Source organism: Portunus trituberculatus, chromosome 2 (genome assembly GCF_017591435.1).
Source record: "Portunus trituberculatus isolate SZX2019 chromosome 2, ASM1759143v1, whole genome shotgun sequence".
NCBI lineage: Eukaryota > Metazoa > Arthropoda > Malacostraca > Decapoda > Portunidae > Portunus > Portunus trituberculatus.
In genome coordinates this window covers 2318529-2337592 of record NC_059256.1, presented here as the reverse complement: position 1 = coordinate 2337592, position 19064 = coordinate 2318529, and the positions used below count along the sequence as shown (strand labels likewise).

The 19064-nt window shown below is 41.5% G+C and overlaps 1 protein-coding gene across 6 annotated transcripts in view; it reads right to left on the bottom strand.

The window, feature by feature from the left end:
• Positions 1–316: 316 nt before the first annotated feature.
• LOC123502158 overlaps positions 317–19064 on the bottom strand; it is a 42925-nt gene continuing 24177 nt past the window's right edge. For 4 of the 6 annotated variants that reach the window (XM_045251424.1, XM_045251389.1, XM_045251416.1 and 1 more), the window contains 9 exons: positions 18225–18711; positions 16771–17064; positions 15161–15247; positions 12034–12252; positions 10915–11112; positions 9075–9193; positions 5736–5913; positions 4544–4704; positions 317–1667 (listed from right to left, as the gene is read on the bottom strand). In XM_045251424.1, the coding sequence (XP_045107359.1) occupies positions 1439–1667; positions 4544–4704; positions 5736–5913; positions 9075–9193; positions 10915–11112; positions 12034–12252; positions 15161–15247; positions 16771–17064; positions 18225–18711 (1972 nt within the window). In that variant the 3' untranslated portion in view covers positions 317–1438. Of the gene's footprint in view, positions 1668–4105; positions 4203–4543; positions 4705–5735; positions 5914–9074; positions 9194–10914; positions 11113–12033; positions 12253–15160; positions 15248–16770; positions 17065–18224; positions 18712–19064 lie in introns of all 6 variants that reach the window. The other 2 variants (XM_045251402.1, XM_045251395.1) reach the window with 2 other exon arrangements.

The window sequence follows — 19064 nt, the reverse complement described above, 5'->3', positions numbered from 1 at the left end:
TAGGGCCGTTTACACCTTTTCTCACAGCTTCAGGGTCTTCACAGCACCCCTAAATTTTCTATAAACAAATTAGGGGCCTCTAGAAGTTAACTAGGGCATTTTTCTCCTTTCTCAGACCTTCTACACATAAAATAAGGCCTTTTGAAGATAACTAGGGCCTTTTAAACATTTCTCAGAGCGTCAGGGCATTCACAGCACCCCTAAACCTTCTACAGACAGATTAGGGCTTTAGAAGTTAACAAGGGCCTTTTACACTACCCTCAGACCTTCTACAGGCAAATTTAGGGCCTTTTTACATCTTTTTTCAGTTTCAGGGCCTTCACACCACCCCTAAACTTTCTATAAACAAATTAGGGGCCTTTAGAAGTTAACTAGGGCCTTTTACACTACCCTCAGACCTTCTACAGGCAAATTTAGGGCCTTCAAGTTACTAGCAGCCTTGAAACAACACTCTTTCAAGCCTCCCTACAAGTTATACAGTGCTCCTACAGGCTAACCAGAGCCCTTTGTTGTTCTATTGTCTAAACAGGGTCTTCTCAAGTCAACCAGGTCTTCTACAAGTGACCCAACCCTTCTACAAGTCACCAAGGTCTTCTACAAGTCCCTCAGCCCCTTCTACAAGTTATCAAGGTCTTTTTAAGTTAACCAAAGCCTCCAGGAGTCAACAAGCCCCCTTCACAGATCTTTTAGCACTTCTACAAGTCGTTCAGCCATTCTACAAGTCCCTCTGGCCTTTCCCAATTCAACAAGGTCGTTTTTTATTAACCGAGCCTTTCTACAAGTTAACCAGGCCCTTTACAAGTCCCACAGGCTCTCTAGAAATCCCACATACTCTCTACAAGTCCCCTATTCCTTCTACAAGTTGTTCAGCCCTTCTACAAGTTAGCCAGGTCTTCTACAAGTTAGTCAAGCCTTCTACAAATCCTTCAATCCTTCTACAAGTGATCTGCATCCTTTACAAGTCCTCCACAGGGTTCCTACAGGTTCCAAGAGGTTCCAGAATGCCCCACAAGGTTTTAAAATGTTCCGAAGGCTTCCAAAAATGTCCCAATAAACTTTCATCACATTCTAAAAGGCTTCTGAAACCTTCCAATAAGCTTTCAAAACCTCACAAATTGTCCCAAAAAGCTCTTGAAACCTTGGAAAATGTCCCAAAAGCTTTCAAAACCTTCCAATATGTCCCAAAAGGCTTCTGAAACCTTCCGAAATGCCCCAAAACCTTCCAAAATGTCCCAAAAGCTTCTGAAACCAGCCAAATTGTCCCAAAAAGCTTCCAAAACCTTCTGAAATATCCCAAAAAGGCTTCTGGAACCTCTAAAAAAGGCTTCACAATGTCCCAAAGACTTCTGAAACCTTCTCAAATGTTCCAAAAGCTTCTGAAACCTTCCAAAATGCCCCCAAAACCTTCCGAAACCATACAGAACCTTCCGAAGTGTCTCTAAAGGTTGTCCCAGTCCACCTCCCTGTTTCTGGTGACATCCTTTCCCAGTATGAACCCAGGCATCAGGTCTGTGGGCATCTCCGTGTGGTGTTCAATATTGCAGCAAGAGTTGATGGCCCACTTGGACACCTTCCCCTGCTGGTAGTACGACAACACCAGCGTTCCCTCGTCCAGGTCTCGGTGCACGGATGGCCCATTTATGTCCACCCACGGATGGCCAAAGCAGCTGTGGGGTTCAGTTTGGTTAGTGGTTAGGTTTGGGTGGTGTTTGGGGTGTTTTATGGGTGTTTTGGTGTTTTTTGGTGTTTTTGGATGTTTTTTGGTGGGTTTTGGGTGTTTTATGATGTTTTTGGGATGTTTTAGGTGTTTTTAGGTGTTTTTGGGGATGTTTTAGTGGGTTTGGTGTGTTTTTGGGGCATTTTGGGATGTTTTTAGATGTTTTAGTGGTTTGGTGTGTTTAGGGCATTTTGGGTGTTTTAGGTGTTTGGGATGTTTTAGTGTTTTGGTGTGTTTTAGGGGCATTTTGGGATGTTTTTAGGTGTTTTTGGGATGTTTTAGTGGGTTTGGTGTGTTTTAGGGGCATTTTGGGATGTTTTGGGATGTTTTAGGTGTTTTGAGATGTTTTAGGGGTTTTGGTGTGTTTTAGGGCCATTTGGGATGTTTTGGGATGTTTTAGGTGTTTTAGATGTTTTGGTGTTTTGAGATGTATTAGTGGTTTGGTGTGTTTTAGGGCATTTTGGGATGTTTTGGGTGTTTGGGATGTTTTAGGTGTTTTGGGTGTTTTTGGATGTTTTCAGATGTTTTAGTGGTTTTGATGTGTTTGATTTTGCAATGTTTTGGGATGTTTTAGGTGTTTTGAGATGTTTAGTGGTTTTGGTGTGTTTTAGGGCATTTTGGGATGTTTATAGATGTTTTAGATGTTTTTTGGTGTTTTGAGATGTTTAGTGGTTTTGGTGTGTTTAGGGCATTTTGGGATGTTTTGGGTGTTTGGGATGTTTTAGGTGTTTTGGGTGTTTTGGATGTTTTTCAGATGTTTTAGTGGTTTTGATGTGTTTTAGAGCCATTTTGCAATGTTTTTGGGATGTTTTTAGGTGTTTTGAGATGTTTTAGTGGTTTTGGTATGTTTTAGGGGCATTTTGGGATGTTTATAGATGTTTTTAGATGTTTTTTGGTGTTTTTGAGATGTTTTAGTGGTTTTGGTGTGTTTTAGGGGCATTTTGGGATGTTTTTGGGTGTTTGGGATGTTTTTAGGTGTTTTGGGGTGTTTTTGGATGTTTTTCAGATGTTTTAGTGGTTTAATGTGTTTTTTTTTGCAATGTTTTGGATGTTTTAGGTGTTTTTGGATGTTTTAGTGGGTTTGGTGTTTTTTAGAGGAATTTTGGGATGTTTTAGGATGTTTTAGGTGTTTTTTGGTGTTTTTGAGATGTTTTAGTGGTTTTGGTGTGTTTTAGGGGCATTTTGGGATGTTTTTGGGTGTTTGGGATGTTTTATAGGTGTTTTTGGGTGTTTTTGAGATGTTTAGTGGTTTTGATGTGTTTTAGAGCCATTTTGCAATGTTTTTGGGATGTTTTTAGGTGTTTTGGATGTTTTAGTGGGTTTGGTGTTTTTTAGAGGAATTTTGGGATGTTTTTGGGATGTTTTTAGGTGTTTTTGGGTGTTTTTGAGATGTTTTAGTGGTTTTGGTGTGTTTTAGGGCCATTTTGGAATGTTTTTGGGTGTTTGGGATGTTTTTGGGTGTTTGGGATGTTTTAGGTGTTTTTGGTATATTTTTGGGGTGTTTTTCATGTGTTTTTATGCTTTGGGGAGGATTTGGGATGTATTTGGTGTGTTTTAGTGTGTTTTTTGGGGCATTTTGGGGATGTTTTTTGGTGGTTTTGTGCGTTTTGGGTGTTTTAGTGTGTTTTGGGGCATTTTGGGATGTTTTTTGGCGGTTTTGTGTGTTTTGAGTGTTTTAGTGGTGTTTTGGATGTAGTTTGGTGGTTAGGTTAGCTTTAGAACAAATAGATCATTCAATAATACGACAACACCAGCGTTCCCTCGTCCAGGTTCCGCTGCACAGATGGCCAAAGCAGCTGTGGGGTTCGGCTAGGTTAAGTTTGGTTTGGGGTGTGTTTGCAGTGTGTTTGGGTGTTTTGGTTGTTTTAGGTGTATTTTGAGGGCATTTTGGGATGTTTTTAAATTTTTTTACGGCGTTTTTGGTGTTTTTGGGTGTTTTTGGTGTGTTTTAAGAGTGTTTTGAGTGTTTTTGGGGTGTTTTGTGTGTTTTGGGTGTTTTGAGAGTTTTGTGTAATTTTGGGTGTTTTGGTATGTTTTGGTGTGTTTTGTGTGTTTGAGTGTTTTTGGATGTTTGGTGTGTTTTAGGGTGTTTTGAGTGTTTTCTGGGTGTTTTGTGTGTTTTGGGTGTTTTGAGTGTTTTGAGTTTTTTGGGGTGTTTAGGTGTGTTTAGGGTGTTTTGAGTGTTTTGAGTGTTTTAGGTGTTTTGGTATGTTTTGGTGTGTTTTGAGCATTTTTGAGTGTTTTGGGTGTGTTTTGGGTGTTTAAGGTGTATTTATGGGTGTTTCAGGTGTGTTAGGTGTGTTATGGGTGTTTTGGATGGTTGGGTTAGCTTTGAAAAAAAAAATAAATAAATAAATAAATGAATGAATAAATAAACAAATTGGACACCTTCCCCTGTTGCTAGTACGACAACACCAGCATTTCCTCGTCCAGTTCCCGCTGCACGGATGGCCCATTTATGTCCACCCACGGATGGCCAAAGCAGCTGTGGGGTTCGGTTTGGTTAGGTTTGGTTTGGGGTGTGTTTGGGTGGTGTTTGAGTGGTGTTTGGGGTGGTTTTGGGGTATTTTTGGGGTGTTTTTAGATGTTTTTTGGTGTTTAGAGGTATTTTGGGGTGTTTCTTGGGTGTTTTGGGGGATTTTGGGTGTTTTGCAATGTTTTTCTGTGTTTTGGGGTCGTTTTGACATGTTTTTGATGGTTTTTGGGGCATTTTGGAACATTTTTGAGCGTTTTTCGCGGACAGAAACACCCTAAACACCCCCAAAACACATCTCACAACCCTTAAAACACACCACACACCCCGCCAATCACTCCCTAGAGGCTTACCTGTAATAGACAGCATGCAGAATAACCCCAGTAAGATAGCTAATGGCACACAGGACGGCCGAGATGATGATGAAGGTGCTGTCATATTTTTCATCCAGACCACAAATCCCCAGAGCCAACAGTACCAGGTTCTCTATAAAGGCCAGCACTAGAAACAACACCTGCGGAGACACACAGAGTAGTAGTAGTAGTAGTAGTAGTAGTAGTAGTAGTAGAAAGGGTGTTGTTGTTGTTTTTGTAGTGGTAGTGGTGGTGGTGGTGGTGGTGGTAGGGAGGGAGGGAGGGAGGGAGGGAGGGAGGGAGGGAGGGAGGGAGAGGAGGGAGAGAGAGAGAGAGAGAGAGAGAGAGAGAGAGAGAGAGAGAGAGAGAGAGAGAGAGAGAAGTATTTGGAGAGAAGGAAGGAAGGAGAGAGAGACAGAGAGACAGAGAGAGAGAGAGAGAGAGAGAGAGAGAGAGAGAGAGAGAGAGAGAGAGAGAAATATATTTTTAGTTTTGAAAGAAAAAATGTTTTGAGGTGTTTGTGTGTGTTTTAAGGGTGTTTTTGAAGTGTTTGAGTATGTTTAAGGGTGTTTTTGCAATTTTGAAAGAAAAAATGTTTTGGGGTGTTTATGTGTGTTTTAAGGGTGTTTTTGAAGTGTTTGAGTGTGTTTAAAGGTGTTTTTGGAGTGTTTGAGTGTGTTTTAAGGATGTCTGTGTTTTTTGTATTTTTTAAGGGTGGTTTTTTTTGGGGGTGTTTTGAGTGTTAAAGGAGTGTTTGGGTGTGCTTTGATGTGTTTTAAGATTGTTTTGTGGTGTTTTTGTGATGTTTTAAGGATGTTTGTGTGTGTGTTTGTGCATTTTGTGTGTTTTAGGAGAGTTTTGGTGCGTTTTAAAGATGTTTTGTGTTTGGATGTATTTTAAGGGTGTTTTTTTTTGCATTTTTGTGTATTTTGCGTGTTTTTTACTGCAATCTGGAGAATCTAAGCATGTTTCTGTGCAATTTAGGAGAGTTTTGGCATGTTTTAAAGATGTTTTGTGTTTGGATATATTTTAAGGGTGTTTTTTTTTTGCGTTTTTGTGTATTTTGGGGTGTTTTGCATGTTTTTTACAGCAATCTTGAGAATCTAAGCATGTTTCTGTGCATTTTGAAGCGTTTTGTGCATCTTCCCCCTACCCCACCTCATCCCTGTCTTGTCCCGCCCTGCCTCAGTACCTGTATGACCACAGTGGAGTGCCGTCTTGCCCTCTGCTTCTTGACAGCCGAGGGACGCTCCAGCCTGAAGTAGACCAGTGTGGACGCGATGGTGCCCAGAAAGACGTAGAAATATGGCCGCAGGTACATGAAGAAACACTGACAGCAGTAAAACGGAGTGCGCACTGGTAACACTGAGCTGCGAATACAAGGTGGGAGTGTTTTAGAGCTGTGAACAGGGACTTAGGGTGTTTTAGTGTGTTTTGTTAGGGAATAGGGGTGTTTTAGTGTGTTTTGTTAGGAATATTTAGTGTGTTTTAGTGTGTTAGGGAATAGGGGTGTTTTAGTGTGTTTTGTTAGGGAATAAGGGTGTTTTAGTGTGTTTTGTTAGGGAATAGGGGTGTTTTAGTGTGTTTTGTTAGGGAATAGGGGTGTTTTAGTGTGTTTTGTTAGGGAATAGGGGTGTTTTAGTGTGTTTTGTTAGGGAATAGGGTGTTTTAGTGTGTTTTGTTAGGGAATAGGGGTGTTTTAGTGTGTTTTGTTAGGGAATAGGGGTGTTTTAGTGTGTTTTGTTAGGAATAAGGGTGGTGTGTTTTATTTAGGGTGTTTAGTGTTTTTGTTAGGAATAGGGTGTTTTAGTGTGTTTTGTTAGGAATAGGGTGTTTTAGTGTGTTTTATTAGGAATAGGGTGTTTAGTGTGTTTTGTTAGGAATAGGGTGTTTAGTGTGTTTTGTTAGGAATAGGGTGTTTTAGTGTGTTTTGTTAGGAATAAGGGTGTTTTAGTGTGTTTTATTAGGAATAGGGTGTTTTAGTGTGTTTTAATAGGGGGTGTTTTTTAGTGTGTGTTTTAGTGTGTTTTGTTAGGAATAGGGTAGTGTGTTTTAGTGTGTTTTAGTGTGTTTTAGGAATAGGTGTAGGGGTGTTTGTGTTTTGTTAGGGAATAGGGTGTTTTAGTGTGTTTTGTTAGGGAATAGGGGTGTTTTAGTGTGTTTTGTTAGGGAATAGGGGTGTTTTAGTGTGTTTTATTAGGGAATAGGGGTGTTTTAGGGTGTTTTTTATTTATTTATTTTTTTAGTAATGAGCTGAAAATACAAGCAGGTTAGGGAGAGAGAGAGAGAGAGAGAGAGAGAGAGAGAGAGAGAGAGAGAGAGAGAGAGAGAGAGAGAGAGAGAGAGAGAGAGAGAGAGAGAGAGAGAGAGAGAAAGCAGAGGTATGTGGGTTATATTTTGTTGAGTGTTAGATGACTATTTCATGATGTCAGTTCAGCAGTTACAAGCGAATCAAAGCACAAATAACTGCATCAAAAATAAAAGATCAATTCAAAAAATATATAAATTATTTTTCCCATGAACTTTGTCGGTGGAGCAGATTTGAGCCGTGGCGGTACACAGGAGGTGTGAGGTGGAACAACACTTTCCACCTCAAACAATTCTGAATCTTTTATTTTGGCGGCCATTATGAATTTTTTAAAGTTTTTAGTTTTTTTTTTGTATAAAATTCCATTGCGGCACAGAAAATAAGTTTCTGCAAATTGTATGTGGTGGAAATGTATCGGGTTCACTGACCTTCAAAATGATGCCGCAAAATTGAAGATCCGTTGAGAAATGTGGGAGAAGCTTTGATTTGAATGATGAAAAGTGTAGACAGAGCAAGGCTTTATCCCAGAGATGTCACTTTGTTCCTCACCCTCAACATTTATTTGTGTTGGGTGTTTGGTGTTCATACACCGCCACGTGCAGCAGGTTTGCTTTTTAGGCAGGTCTACAACATTCTGTACCACTCATGTGGCACCTGGCCGCCCCTACAATGACTGTAGGTACTAGGCGCTGGAAGGCGAGGGTGTCTCCCGTCCGTGCATGGTCGCCACAACTCGCACCGTTTGTTTACACATTGTAAGGCAAAAAAGGCAGCTAAAATAGGCTGGATTGTGGCTGGCAAGGTGTGGAATAATGGGCGAGATACTCAGCACATCCTCCTCCCATGGCAGTCACCTGGACACTGAGATGGAAGGGGAGAGGGTGTGCCGTGTGTTCCTGTGTCCGCCACAGTACTGAGTTGCCAGCGGCCACCTTTCCTTACCAAACAAACCACTTTCCATGGCTTCTTCCGTGCTTATCATCATCATCTATGGTTTAGAGACCGGGGGAGGGAAGCCCCGGGCTGCGGTGGGCGTGGCAGGGGACCTTTAAAGTTTAAATACCCCACGCATTTTAGCGCATTTCCCAAAATACTCCATCACTATGTTGCCATGTGTTCGGGGATGCTCTGCTAGGGTTTGGGGAATTTTCAATATTTTTCAGATTTTTCGATACCATGGCCACTGAACGGTCCCCTTAAAGGACCTCACATATGAAGAACGACTGAAGGAAATGGGACTAAAGGACCTCACATATGAAGAAGGACTGAAGGAAATGGGACTAAAGGACCTCACATATGAAGAAGGACTGAAGGAAATGGGACTAAAGGACCTCACATATGAAGAAGGACTGAAGGAAATGGGACTAAAGGACCTCACATATGAAGAAGGACTGAAGGAAATGGGACTAAAGGACCTCACATATGAAGAAGGACTGAAGGAAATGGGACTAAAGGACCTCACATATGAAGGAGTGAAGGAAATGGGACTAAAGGACCTCACATATGAAAGACTGAAGGAAATGGGACTAAAGGACCTCACATATGAAGGACTGAAGGAAATGGGACTAAAGGACCTCACATATGAAGGACTGAAGGAAATGGGACTAAAGGACCTCACCTATGAAGGACTGAAGGAAATGGGACTAAAGGACCTCACATATGAAGGAGTGAAGGAAATGGGACTAAAGGACCTCACATATGAAAGACTGAAGGAAATGGGACTAAAGGACCTCACATATGAAGGACTGAAGGAAATGGGACTAAAGGACCTCACATATGAAGGACTGAAGGAAATGGGACTAAAGGACCTCACATATGAAGGACTGAAGGAAATGGGACTAAAGGACCTCACATATGAAGAAGGAGTGAAGGAAATGGGACTGGCAACCTTACAAGATGGAAGAGAAGGAGGGGACCTAATAACAATGTACAAGATAGTCAATGGCACTGAAAAGATAGACAAGGAAGACCTGGTGCTGGGGACACAACAACATGGAAGGACAAGAGGACATGCTAACAAGATCAGGATGAGGCAGTGTGTCAAGGATATTGGAACACACACACACACACACATGGAAGGACAAGAGGACATGCATTGGGTGATCAAGTTTACACCACATAATGTCCACAACTTCAACCAAAAATTGTACAAATGGACACATGGACACAGGACACTAGGAGCCCCACTACAACACTCCACAACACACACACACGCACACACACCTCTCTTCCAGCTTGAGTTTGAAGACCAACACCACCACAAAGTGTACACCAAGAACCACAAACACCTTCCACGTGTGTGCCAGGGTGAACACTGTACAGGCGATGGCACGCGACACCACCTGCAAACACACACAACACCATTAAAACACCAACACTTTAATAAAACACAACAAACACCTGAAAAATTAAAAACACACACCAAACACCTCCCAAACCACACCAAAACACCAGTACATCACCATTACAACACCACCTTCAGTACTGGGACACATTTTTACCTTGAGTTTTGTGCACCATTAGACCATTTTATTGACATTAGCAAGGGTGTATGGAGGGCAGAAGATTAATGGTCACAGTCTTCACTATTTTAATTGAGTTTTGTGCACCATTACACCATTTTATTGACATTAGCAAGGGTGTATGGAGGTCAGGAGATTAATGGCCACAGTCTTCACCATTTCAACTGAGATTTGTGTACCATTAGACCATTTTATTGACATTAGCAAGGGTGTATGGAGGGCAGGAGATTAATGGCCACAGACTTCACCATTTCAACTGAGATTTGTGTACCATTAGACCATTTTATTGATATTAGCAAGGGTGTATGGAGGGCAGAAGATTAATGGCCACAGTCTTCAGCATTTTAATTGAGTTTTGTGTACCATTAGACCATTTTATTGACATTAGGTCTATGGAGGGCAGGAGATTAATGGCCAGTCTTCACTATTTCAATCCCCCAAAACATCTAAAAACTCTAAACTCTCTAAAACACCCCTAAAAACAACCAAAATACACTCAAAACACCTGTAAAACACCCTCAAACACACTTAAACACCCCAAAATAACTAAACACCCGTAAAAATATGCCTAAAATGCCCTCAAAAAAACTAAATTTACATAAAACACCCCAAAATAACAATATATCCCTAAAAACATGCCTTAAAATGTCCAAAAACTTAAAATTATCCTAAAACACCTCTAAAAAAATATTACACTTAAAACACCACTAAAACACCCCACAGTAACTATATATCCTAAAAGTACCCCAAAAAACTCAACATTTAAAACACCACTAAACACCCAAATAACATAACAAGTAACCCTAAAACACCTCTATAAAACCCTCTAAACACCTGTACACACCTGAAAGAATACTCAGAAACATATATACCCTAAAGTACCCTAAAATGTCCAAACCACTCAACATTTTAAACACCCCAAAGACACCCAAAATAAAACACCTCTAAAACACCTAAAACACCTCTAAAACACTGCAAACTCACACATACCTGAAAGAATATGGCGAACAGAAGAGGCAGTAAATATATACCCTAAAATGTCCAAAACACTCAAAATTCCCTTAAAACACCCCAAAGACACTTAAACACTGCAAAATAACATAACAACCCTAATAATATGCCCTAAAACACCCTAAAACACCCCTAAAACACCTCTAAAACACCTGCAAACTCACACACATACCTGAAAGAATATGGCAGAAGAGGCAAAGGCTATATACCCTAAAAGTACCCTAAAATGTCCAAAACACTCAACATTCCCTTAAAACACCCCAAAATAACATAACAACCCTAATAATATGCCCTAAAACACCCCTAAAACACCTCTAAAACACCTGCAAACTCACACACATACCTGAAAGAATATGGCAAACAGAAGAGGCAGTAACTATATACCCCTAAAAGTACCCTAAAATGTCCAAAACACTCAACATTCCCTTAAAACACCCCAAAATAACATAACAACCCTAATAATATACCCTAAAACACCTCTAAAACACCCCTAAAACACCTCTAAAACACACGCAAACTCACACACATACCTGAAAGAATATGGCGAACAGAAGAGGCAGTGCATTGAGAATCGTGAGTCCTCCCAGCTTGGAGAAACGGTGGTACGACGTGAAAGACCACGTGAGGGACACCAGTGATATGAGGACAGAGAAGACTTGTTTGGAGAGCTGTGTGTTTTGCCCCAGCGGTGAGAGGGACAAGATGCTGCCCAGGGTCACGTCCTTCACCTGTCGGGTTCACGAGGGGTGTTAGGTGAGGTCAAGCTAGGGTACGTTTGGTGTGGTTTATAATAAGGGTGTTTTTGCTGTGGTAATATATAGTAAATGCATCCAAACGCTTTAAATTAACACCAACACAGCTACAAACACTGCAAAGCACTCTCAAATGCACCCAAAACACTACCAAACACTATTAAAACACCCCAAACACCACAAAAACAGCCTCAAAACACCCTTAATTAAACAGAGAGAGAGATCATAACAATACAAATCACACCCAAAACATCCTAAAACACCCCAAAACACCTCAAATCACAGGCAAAAGCACGTCCAAACACCCTAAAACACCTTCAAACACCCCCCAAAAATCTAATATACCCTCAAACATCCCAAAACATCTCCAAACACCTCCAAAACATCTCTAAATGCCCCAAACACCTGCAAAACACCCCAAACACCTTCAAACACACCAAAAACAATTCCAAACACCCTAAAAAAACCCAAAAAAACCTGAAACATCCTCAAACACCCCAAAACCACCTTCAAACATCCCAAAAAATCTGAAACACCCTCAAACACCCCAAAACCACCTTCAAACATTCCCAAACACCTCCCAAACACCTTTAAACATCCCCAAACACCTGCAAAACACCCCAAACACCTCCAAAACACCTCTAAACACCCCCAAACACATCTTTAAACCTCCCCAAACACCTCCAAAAATATACTACTCACTCAAAACACCCAAAAAACACCCAAAACACCCAAAAACCCCCTTAAACCACCCAAAAATATATTAAACACACCCAAAACACCTGCAAAACACCCAAAACACCTTCAAACAATGCAAAACACCCTCAAACACCCCAAATAAAACCTATAACACACCAAAATCACCCCAAAACACCCCAAAACACACCCCACACACACCTGGTCCAGCTCCGTGTAGTGTGTGCCTACAATGTACAGCTGTAGGATCAACTGGAAGGCTGACTCCAACGTAGCCTCCATGACGTTAGTAATTGCCACTCTCATTTGAGCTACGTGTTTGAGGTCATAATATTTCCGAATCTCCATATCACGCATGTGGTGACGGTAAGTCTTGGTCGGCCCGTGCGGAGGGAAGCTGTTGTACGATTTGGAGTCCACCTGTGGGGTTAGATTAGGTTTGGTTAGGTTTAAAGAGGGTTTTAGGGTGTTTTGGGGTGTTTGGGTGTTTTGGGTGTTTTAGTATATTTTTGGGTGGTTTAAGGGGGTTTTTAGGTGTTTTGGGTGTTTTGGGGTGTTTTGGGGTGTTTTGGGTGTGTTTCAGTATATTTTTGGTGGTTTAAGGGGGTTTTTGAGTGTTTTGGGTGTTTTTGGGGTGTTTTGGTTTGTTTTGGGTGTGTTTTGGGTGTTTTTTGTGTGGTGTGTGTTTGGGTGTTTTGGTGTGAGTGAGTTTATATTTTGGGTGGTTTAAGGTGTTTTGGGTGTTTTGGTGTGTTTTGGGTGTGTTTGGGTGTTTTAAGGGTGTTTGAGTGAGTTTAGTATATTTTGGGTGGTTTGGGGGTTTTAGTGTTTTGGGTGATTTAAGTATATTTTGGGTGGTTTAAGGGGTTTTAGTGTTTGGGTGTGTTTGGTGTGTTTTGGGTGTGTTTTGGGTGTTTTGGGGTGTTTTGAGTGAGTTTAGTATATTTTTGGGAGGTTTAAGGGGTTTTGGGTAGTTTGGTGTGTTTTGGGTGTTTTATGGGTGTTTTTTGTGGTTTTAAGTGTTTTCTGTGATTTTTAGGGTGTTTTAAGGGTTTTGGATGTTTTGATGTGTTTATTCTTGTGATTTTAGATGTTTTTGAGATGTTTTGATGGATTTTTGGTGTTTTGGTGGTGTTCTGTGTTTTTCAGGGTGTTTTAGGGTATTTTTGGAGTGTTTTGCAGTGTTTTGGTGTGTTTTCTGAGTGTTTGGGATGTTTTTGGGTGTTTTAAGGGTTTTTGGGGTGTTTTTTGTGTTTTGTTGCAATTTTTGGGTGTTTGGGTGGTTTGGTGTGGTTTAGGGTGTTTTTGGTGTGTTTTAGGGTGTTTTGGGGTTCCTTTGGGGTGTTTTGGGGTAGTTTTGGGTGTATTGATGTGTTTTCTGGGTGTTTGGGGTGTTTTGGGGCCAGTTTTGTGTTATTTTGGGTGTCGTTCATGCATCTGGTGTATTAAAGTATGTTTTGTGTGTGTGTGTGTGTGTGTGTGTGTGTGTGTGTGTGTGTGTGTGTGTGTGTGTGTGTGTGTGTGTGTGTGTGTGTGTGTGTGTGTGTGTGTGTGTCACAACATACACTAGACACTTCAAAACACTTGCTACCTGGAAAAACAAACACACAAACATGCATACACAGAAATTACGAAAGAGAGAGAGAGAGAGAGAGAGAGAGAGAGAGAGAGAGAGAGAGAGAGAGAGAGAGAGAGAGAGAGAGAGAGAGAGAGAGAGATTATAACACAAAATATCAACAACAACAACAACAACTAAACTAACATCCACCGACCCTAATCTAACGTTTTTATCAATTTGAAGGAAAAACAAAGAAAAAAAAAAAACAAGAAAAACACAAAACAAGCGTGTGTATATGCCAAACGTTAATGAATAAATTATTGACATTAGCAAGGGTGTATGGAGGGCAGAAGATTAATGGCCACAGTCTTCACTATTTTAATGGAGTTTTGTGCACCATTAGACCATTTTATTGACATTAGCAAGGGTGTATGGAGGGCAGAAGATTAATGGCCACAGTCTTCACTATTTTAATGGAGTTTTGTGTACCATTAGACCATTTTACTGACATTAGCAAGGGTGTATGGAGGGCAGAAGATTAATGGCCACAGTCTTCACTATTTTAATGGAGTTTTGTGTACCATTAGACCATTTTATTGTTCATTTCTATGTCCATGTAGTGAAATGCTACTCCAATATTCCTCAGCAAATTATACGTCTCTCTGAAAATTGTATCAATATGGCTTACTGGTTGATTGTTTTCTTCCATCGTCACTCCTAAGTCCTTTTCCTTTTTACTTTCTCCAGTTCTACTCCATCTCCCATCTTATAGATTCCCACGGCTCGTCTTTCACTCTTTCCCATTTCCATGACATGGCTTTTGTTCACACTGAATTCCATCTCCCACTTCTTACTCCATTCCCAGATCTTATTTAGGTCTTCTTGCAGTATTTCACAATCCTCCTTTTGCTTTAGAACTCTGTGTGTGTGTGTGTGTGTGTGTGTGTGTGTGTGTGTGTGTGTGTGTGTGTGTGTGTGTGTGTGTGTGTGTGTGTGTGTGTGTGTGTGTATTAACAATTTCTGAGCTTATAGATTCAGTGTAGCCAGAGAGAGTCAAAATCCCTCACAGTGATGAGTAATTTGAGATAGGTGTGCATATTAGTAAAGGGTCAGTGAATGGTGTGCCTCAAGGCCGCCTCATGTCTCCATAAAATTCCTGGTTTCCTAAGGTGGCCGGACTCACAGCCTGAGCGTGCATGGGCCCTATACAAAACCTAACCTAACCTAACCTAACCTAACCTAACCAAACCCAACCCAACCTAACCTAACCTATACAAAAAACCTAACCTAACCTAACCTATACTATACTATACTATACTAAACCTAACCTAACCTAACCTATACTATACTAAACCTAACCTAACCTAACCTATACTATACTAAACCTAACCTAACCTAAACAAAACCTAACCCAACCTATCCTAACCAAACCAAACCTAACTTAACCTAACCTAACCTAACCTAACCTAACCCAACCCAACCCAACCCAACCTAGCCTAACCTAGCCAAACCCAACCCAACCCAACCCAACCTAGCCTAACCTAGCCAAACCTAACCTAACCCAACCCAACCCTAATAACAATAAATAAATAATTACCTAACCGCACCCTAAAACTTCAATAAAAACACACCCAAACGCACCTAAAACACACTTGAATACCTTGCGTTTCTTTAGAGAGGAGGAAATTAAATCAAATAAATGAAATAAATTAATTAAAAAAAAATGTAGCAGCCAACGTACAACAAGCAAGTCAAACTGATTCCCAATACCTTGCGTTGTGAAGGGGGGAAGAGGGGGTTGCTTGGCTCAGAGGACACCCCCCCTACTGGCGGGTTGGCCCTGTCTTTGCTATCGACCTGGGGGAGGAGGGGTGGGGAGAGGTTAGGGGTTTGGGAGGGTTTGGGAGAGGGGTTAATTAAAAAAGTTAGTAAGGATTTTGAGAATTGTTATTGTTATTATTATTATTTTTAGTGATTTTCGGTTAGAGAGAGAGAGTTAGAGAGAGAGAGAGAGAGAGAGAGAGAGAGAGAGAGAGAGAGAGAGAGAGAGAGAGCTCAGGAGAGAGTCTCTCTCTCTCTCTCTCTCTAATGTTATTTTGGGTGAGAGAGAGAGAGAGAGAGAGAGAGAGAGAGAGAGAGAGAGAGAGAGAGAGAGAGAGAGAGAGAGAGAGAGAGAGAGAGAGAGAGAGAGAGAGAGAGATTTTAATATCTATCTATCTTTCTTCCTTCCTTCCTTCCTCTTCTTCTATCTCCTCCTCCTCCTCTTTCAACAAAACACACACACACACACACACACACACACACAGATAAAAAAAACACCCTTAAAACACCCCAAAATTGGCAAATACACCTTAAAACACCCTTAACAAAAAAACTGTCCTGAAACACCCTTTAAACACCCCTAAAACACCCTAAAAATATTCTTGAATAGCAAACTACCCCCAAAAATCCTTAAAACACCCCAAAACACCCTTCAAAACCCTAAAACACCCTTCAAAACCCCAAAACACCCTTCAAAACCCCAAAACACCCTTCAAAACCCCAAAACACCCTTGCACACCCCAAAACACCCTTGCACACCCCAAAACACCATTACACACCCTCAAAACACCCTTAGAACCCCCAAAACACCCTTACACACCCCTCAAAACACCCCAAAAAACACCAAATACGTACCCCAACCTCCTGCATGTCTCTCCGTAACATTCATATGCTTCATCTGGGCGTGTTCTCTACCTTTAAACACCCCAAAACAGCCTCAAAACACCCAAAACCCACCCCAAAACACTCTAAAACACCCCAAAACATCCTTCAAAACCACAAAAATCCCTAAAACACCCTTAAACACCCCCAAAAACCCTTAAAACACCTCAAAACATCCTTCAAAATACCAAAACACCCTTAAAACATCCCAAAATCACCTCAAACCATCCCAAATACACTCAAACACCCTCAAAATACCCTTAGAACCCCCCAATACACCTTTGCACACCTGAAAAACACTCAAACAGCCTCAAAACACCCTTAGAACCCCACAAAACACTCTTAAACACTCAAAACACCCTTAAAATACCCCAAAACACCCTTAAACACTCAAAACACCCCAAAACACACTCAAACACCCTCAAAATACCCCAAAACACCCTTAAACACTCAAAACATCCCAAAACACACTCAAACACCCTCAAAACACATTACAATACCCCAAAACACCTCAAACACTCAAAACACCCCAAAAACACACTCAAAACACCCAAAAACACACTCAAACACCCCAAAACACACTCAAACACCCTTAGAACCCCTAATACACCCTTACATACCCCAAAACACCCCCAAAAAAACACCCTTGTACACCCCTCAAAACACCCAATACGTACCCCAACCTCCTGCATCTGTCTTGCTGTAACATTCATATGCTTCATCTGGGCGTAGGTGTTCTCCAGGTAAGCCATCACTGGGGCCAGAGGCGTTAGGAATATAAGAGTATATAGCGACACTCTCAGGAAGGAAGGAAGGAGCTTAAAAATGGGCAGGATGTCTTGCTGAGTGACGTGAATGTATAGGTTCCAGGTGGACAGGAGAGTGATTGGCAGCAAGATGAAGAAGACTGTTAAAAGGAAGTTGATCTTGTCGGGATTGTCTGTCAGATTGGCCAGGAATCCGAGGTCCTCCTGTTGAGAGAGAGGGATGGATAGAGTGAGAGGAGAGGAGATGGAGAGATGGAGAGAGAGAGAAATTAGTGGTTAGTGATAAATAATGCTTGCTTCACTCTCAAATGCACTCAAATGCACTCAAACACACACACACACAGTCACACACTCAAACACATGTACTCATTTTCTCAGACACACAAAAACACACTTATCTCTCCTAAAAACACCCCCAAAAACACATCTTTCACTCTCACACACGCACTCAAATGCACACATACACACACACACACATGCATCGCCTCACACACAAAAAACACACTCATTTCTACAAAAACACACTTATCTCTCCTAAAAAGACATCTTTCACTCTCAGAGACACTCAAATGCACACACACACACATGCACCTCCTCAAACACACAAAAACACATCTTTATGTCTCAAACACACACACACACAAAATTATATACACACACAAAACACCCCAAAACACACTTAAAACACCCACAAAACACTTAAGATCACTGATACACACCCAAAAACAACCTTAACCCCTTCAGTACAGGGACACATTTTTATCTTGAGTTTTGTGCACCATTAGACCATTTTATTGACATTAGCAAGGGTGTATGGAGGGCAGAAGATTAATGGCCACAGTCTTCACTATTTTAATTGGGTTTTGTGTACCATTAGACCATTTTATTGACATTAGCAAGGGTGTATGGAGGGCAGAAGATTAATGGCCACAGTCTTCACTATTCTAATCCCCCACTTAAGTTTGTGAAGCTGTAGAAAATCCCCAAATAGTCACCACAAGGAATAGGGAAACACATCACGCTACTGAAGGGATCAAACACTCTTAAAAAAAAACATTCTCAAACATGGCAAGTCACCTCCAAAAACACACACAAACACAGACACAGACACACACATTTGAAGCACAAGATCGCATAGTAAAAAACTGAGGAAGGGAAGATGTCTGAGAGATGTTAAAAAATCGAGTTTCCCGCAAAGATGTGTTGAGACGTGGAACAGTTTGAGTGAGGAAGCAGTGTCACCAACGAGTGTGCACACCTTCAAACAAACATTGGACAAGTGTAGATATGGAGACAGGCCCACACCACCGTAAACACCCAGGCCATGGAAAACTATAGCTAAATACAACTAGGTAAACACTCACCTCCTCTTCCCCTTCCACCACCACGACCATCTCCTCAGACAGCGAATGGTTCCCTGTCGTCACATTCCTTGCAACATCCGATCCATTAATGCTCTTTAGATAATCCTGATGGTATTCTACAGCCAGCAAGATGTCCGTGTACACATCCAGGTAGTAGAATACAGATGGCAGTAAGAAGCAGGATAGAAAAAACCAAAAATTCCAACAATGTCTTTGAGCTCTTGTCGACTCATACATAGCCTGCAGCTGTGACCGGGCCTTTGAACTAGCCTCCGTAGTGCCAAGCTGGACCCTAAGGCACATCTCGGCACTTGGCTTGGTGGAGTGTAGCAGTTTCTCGCACTCCAAGACGCGAACCACTGCATTGTCGTACTGTCCCAAGTTGTTACGTTCTGTGTAGAATTGCAAGAGTGTTTCGCCGTTTGTGGCCTTGCAGTGGACTTTGCGAACTAGGCTGTATTCCAAGAACCGCTGGACGATGTCGTACCTGTGGGGTTTGGGGTGTTAAGGTTAAGGGAGGTTTGGGGGTGTTTTGTGGGTTTTTGTGGGGGTTTTGTGGGGTTTTGTGGGTGTTTGTGGGTGTTTTGGGGTGTTTTGTGGGTGTTTTGTGGGTGTTTAATACAAGAGTTAACTAGTACTCTCAATCCTTCACCACTACTCTGTCCACCTCCCTAAAGAGTTAACCAGTACTCTCAATCCTTCACCACTACTCTGTCCACCTCCCTAAAGAGTTAACCAGTACTCTCAATCCTTCACCACTACTCTGTCCACCTCCCTAAAGAGTTAACCAGTACTCTCAATCCTTCACCACTACTCTGTCCACCTCCCTAAAGAGTTAAC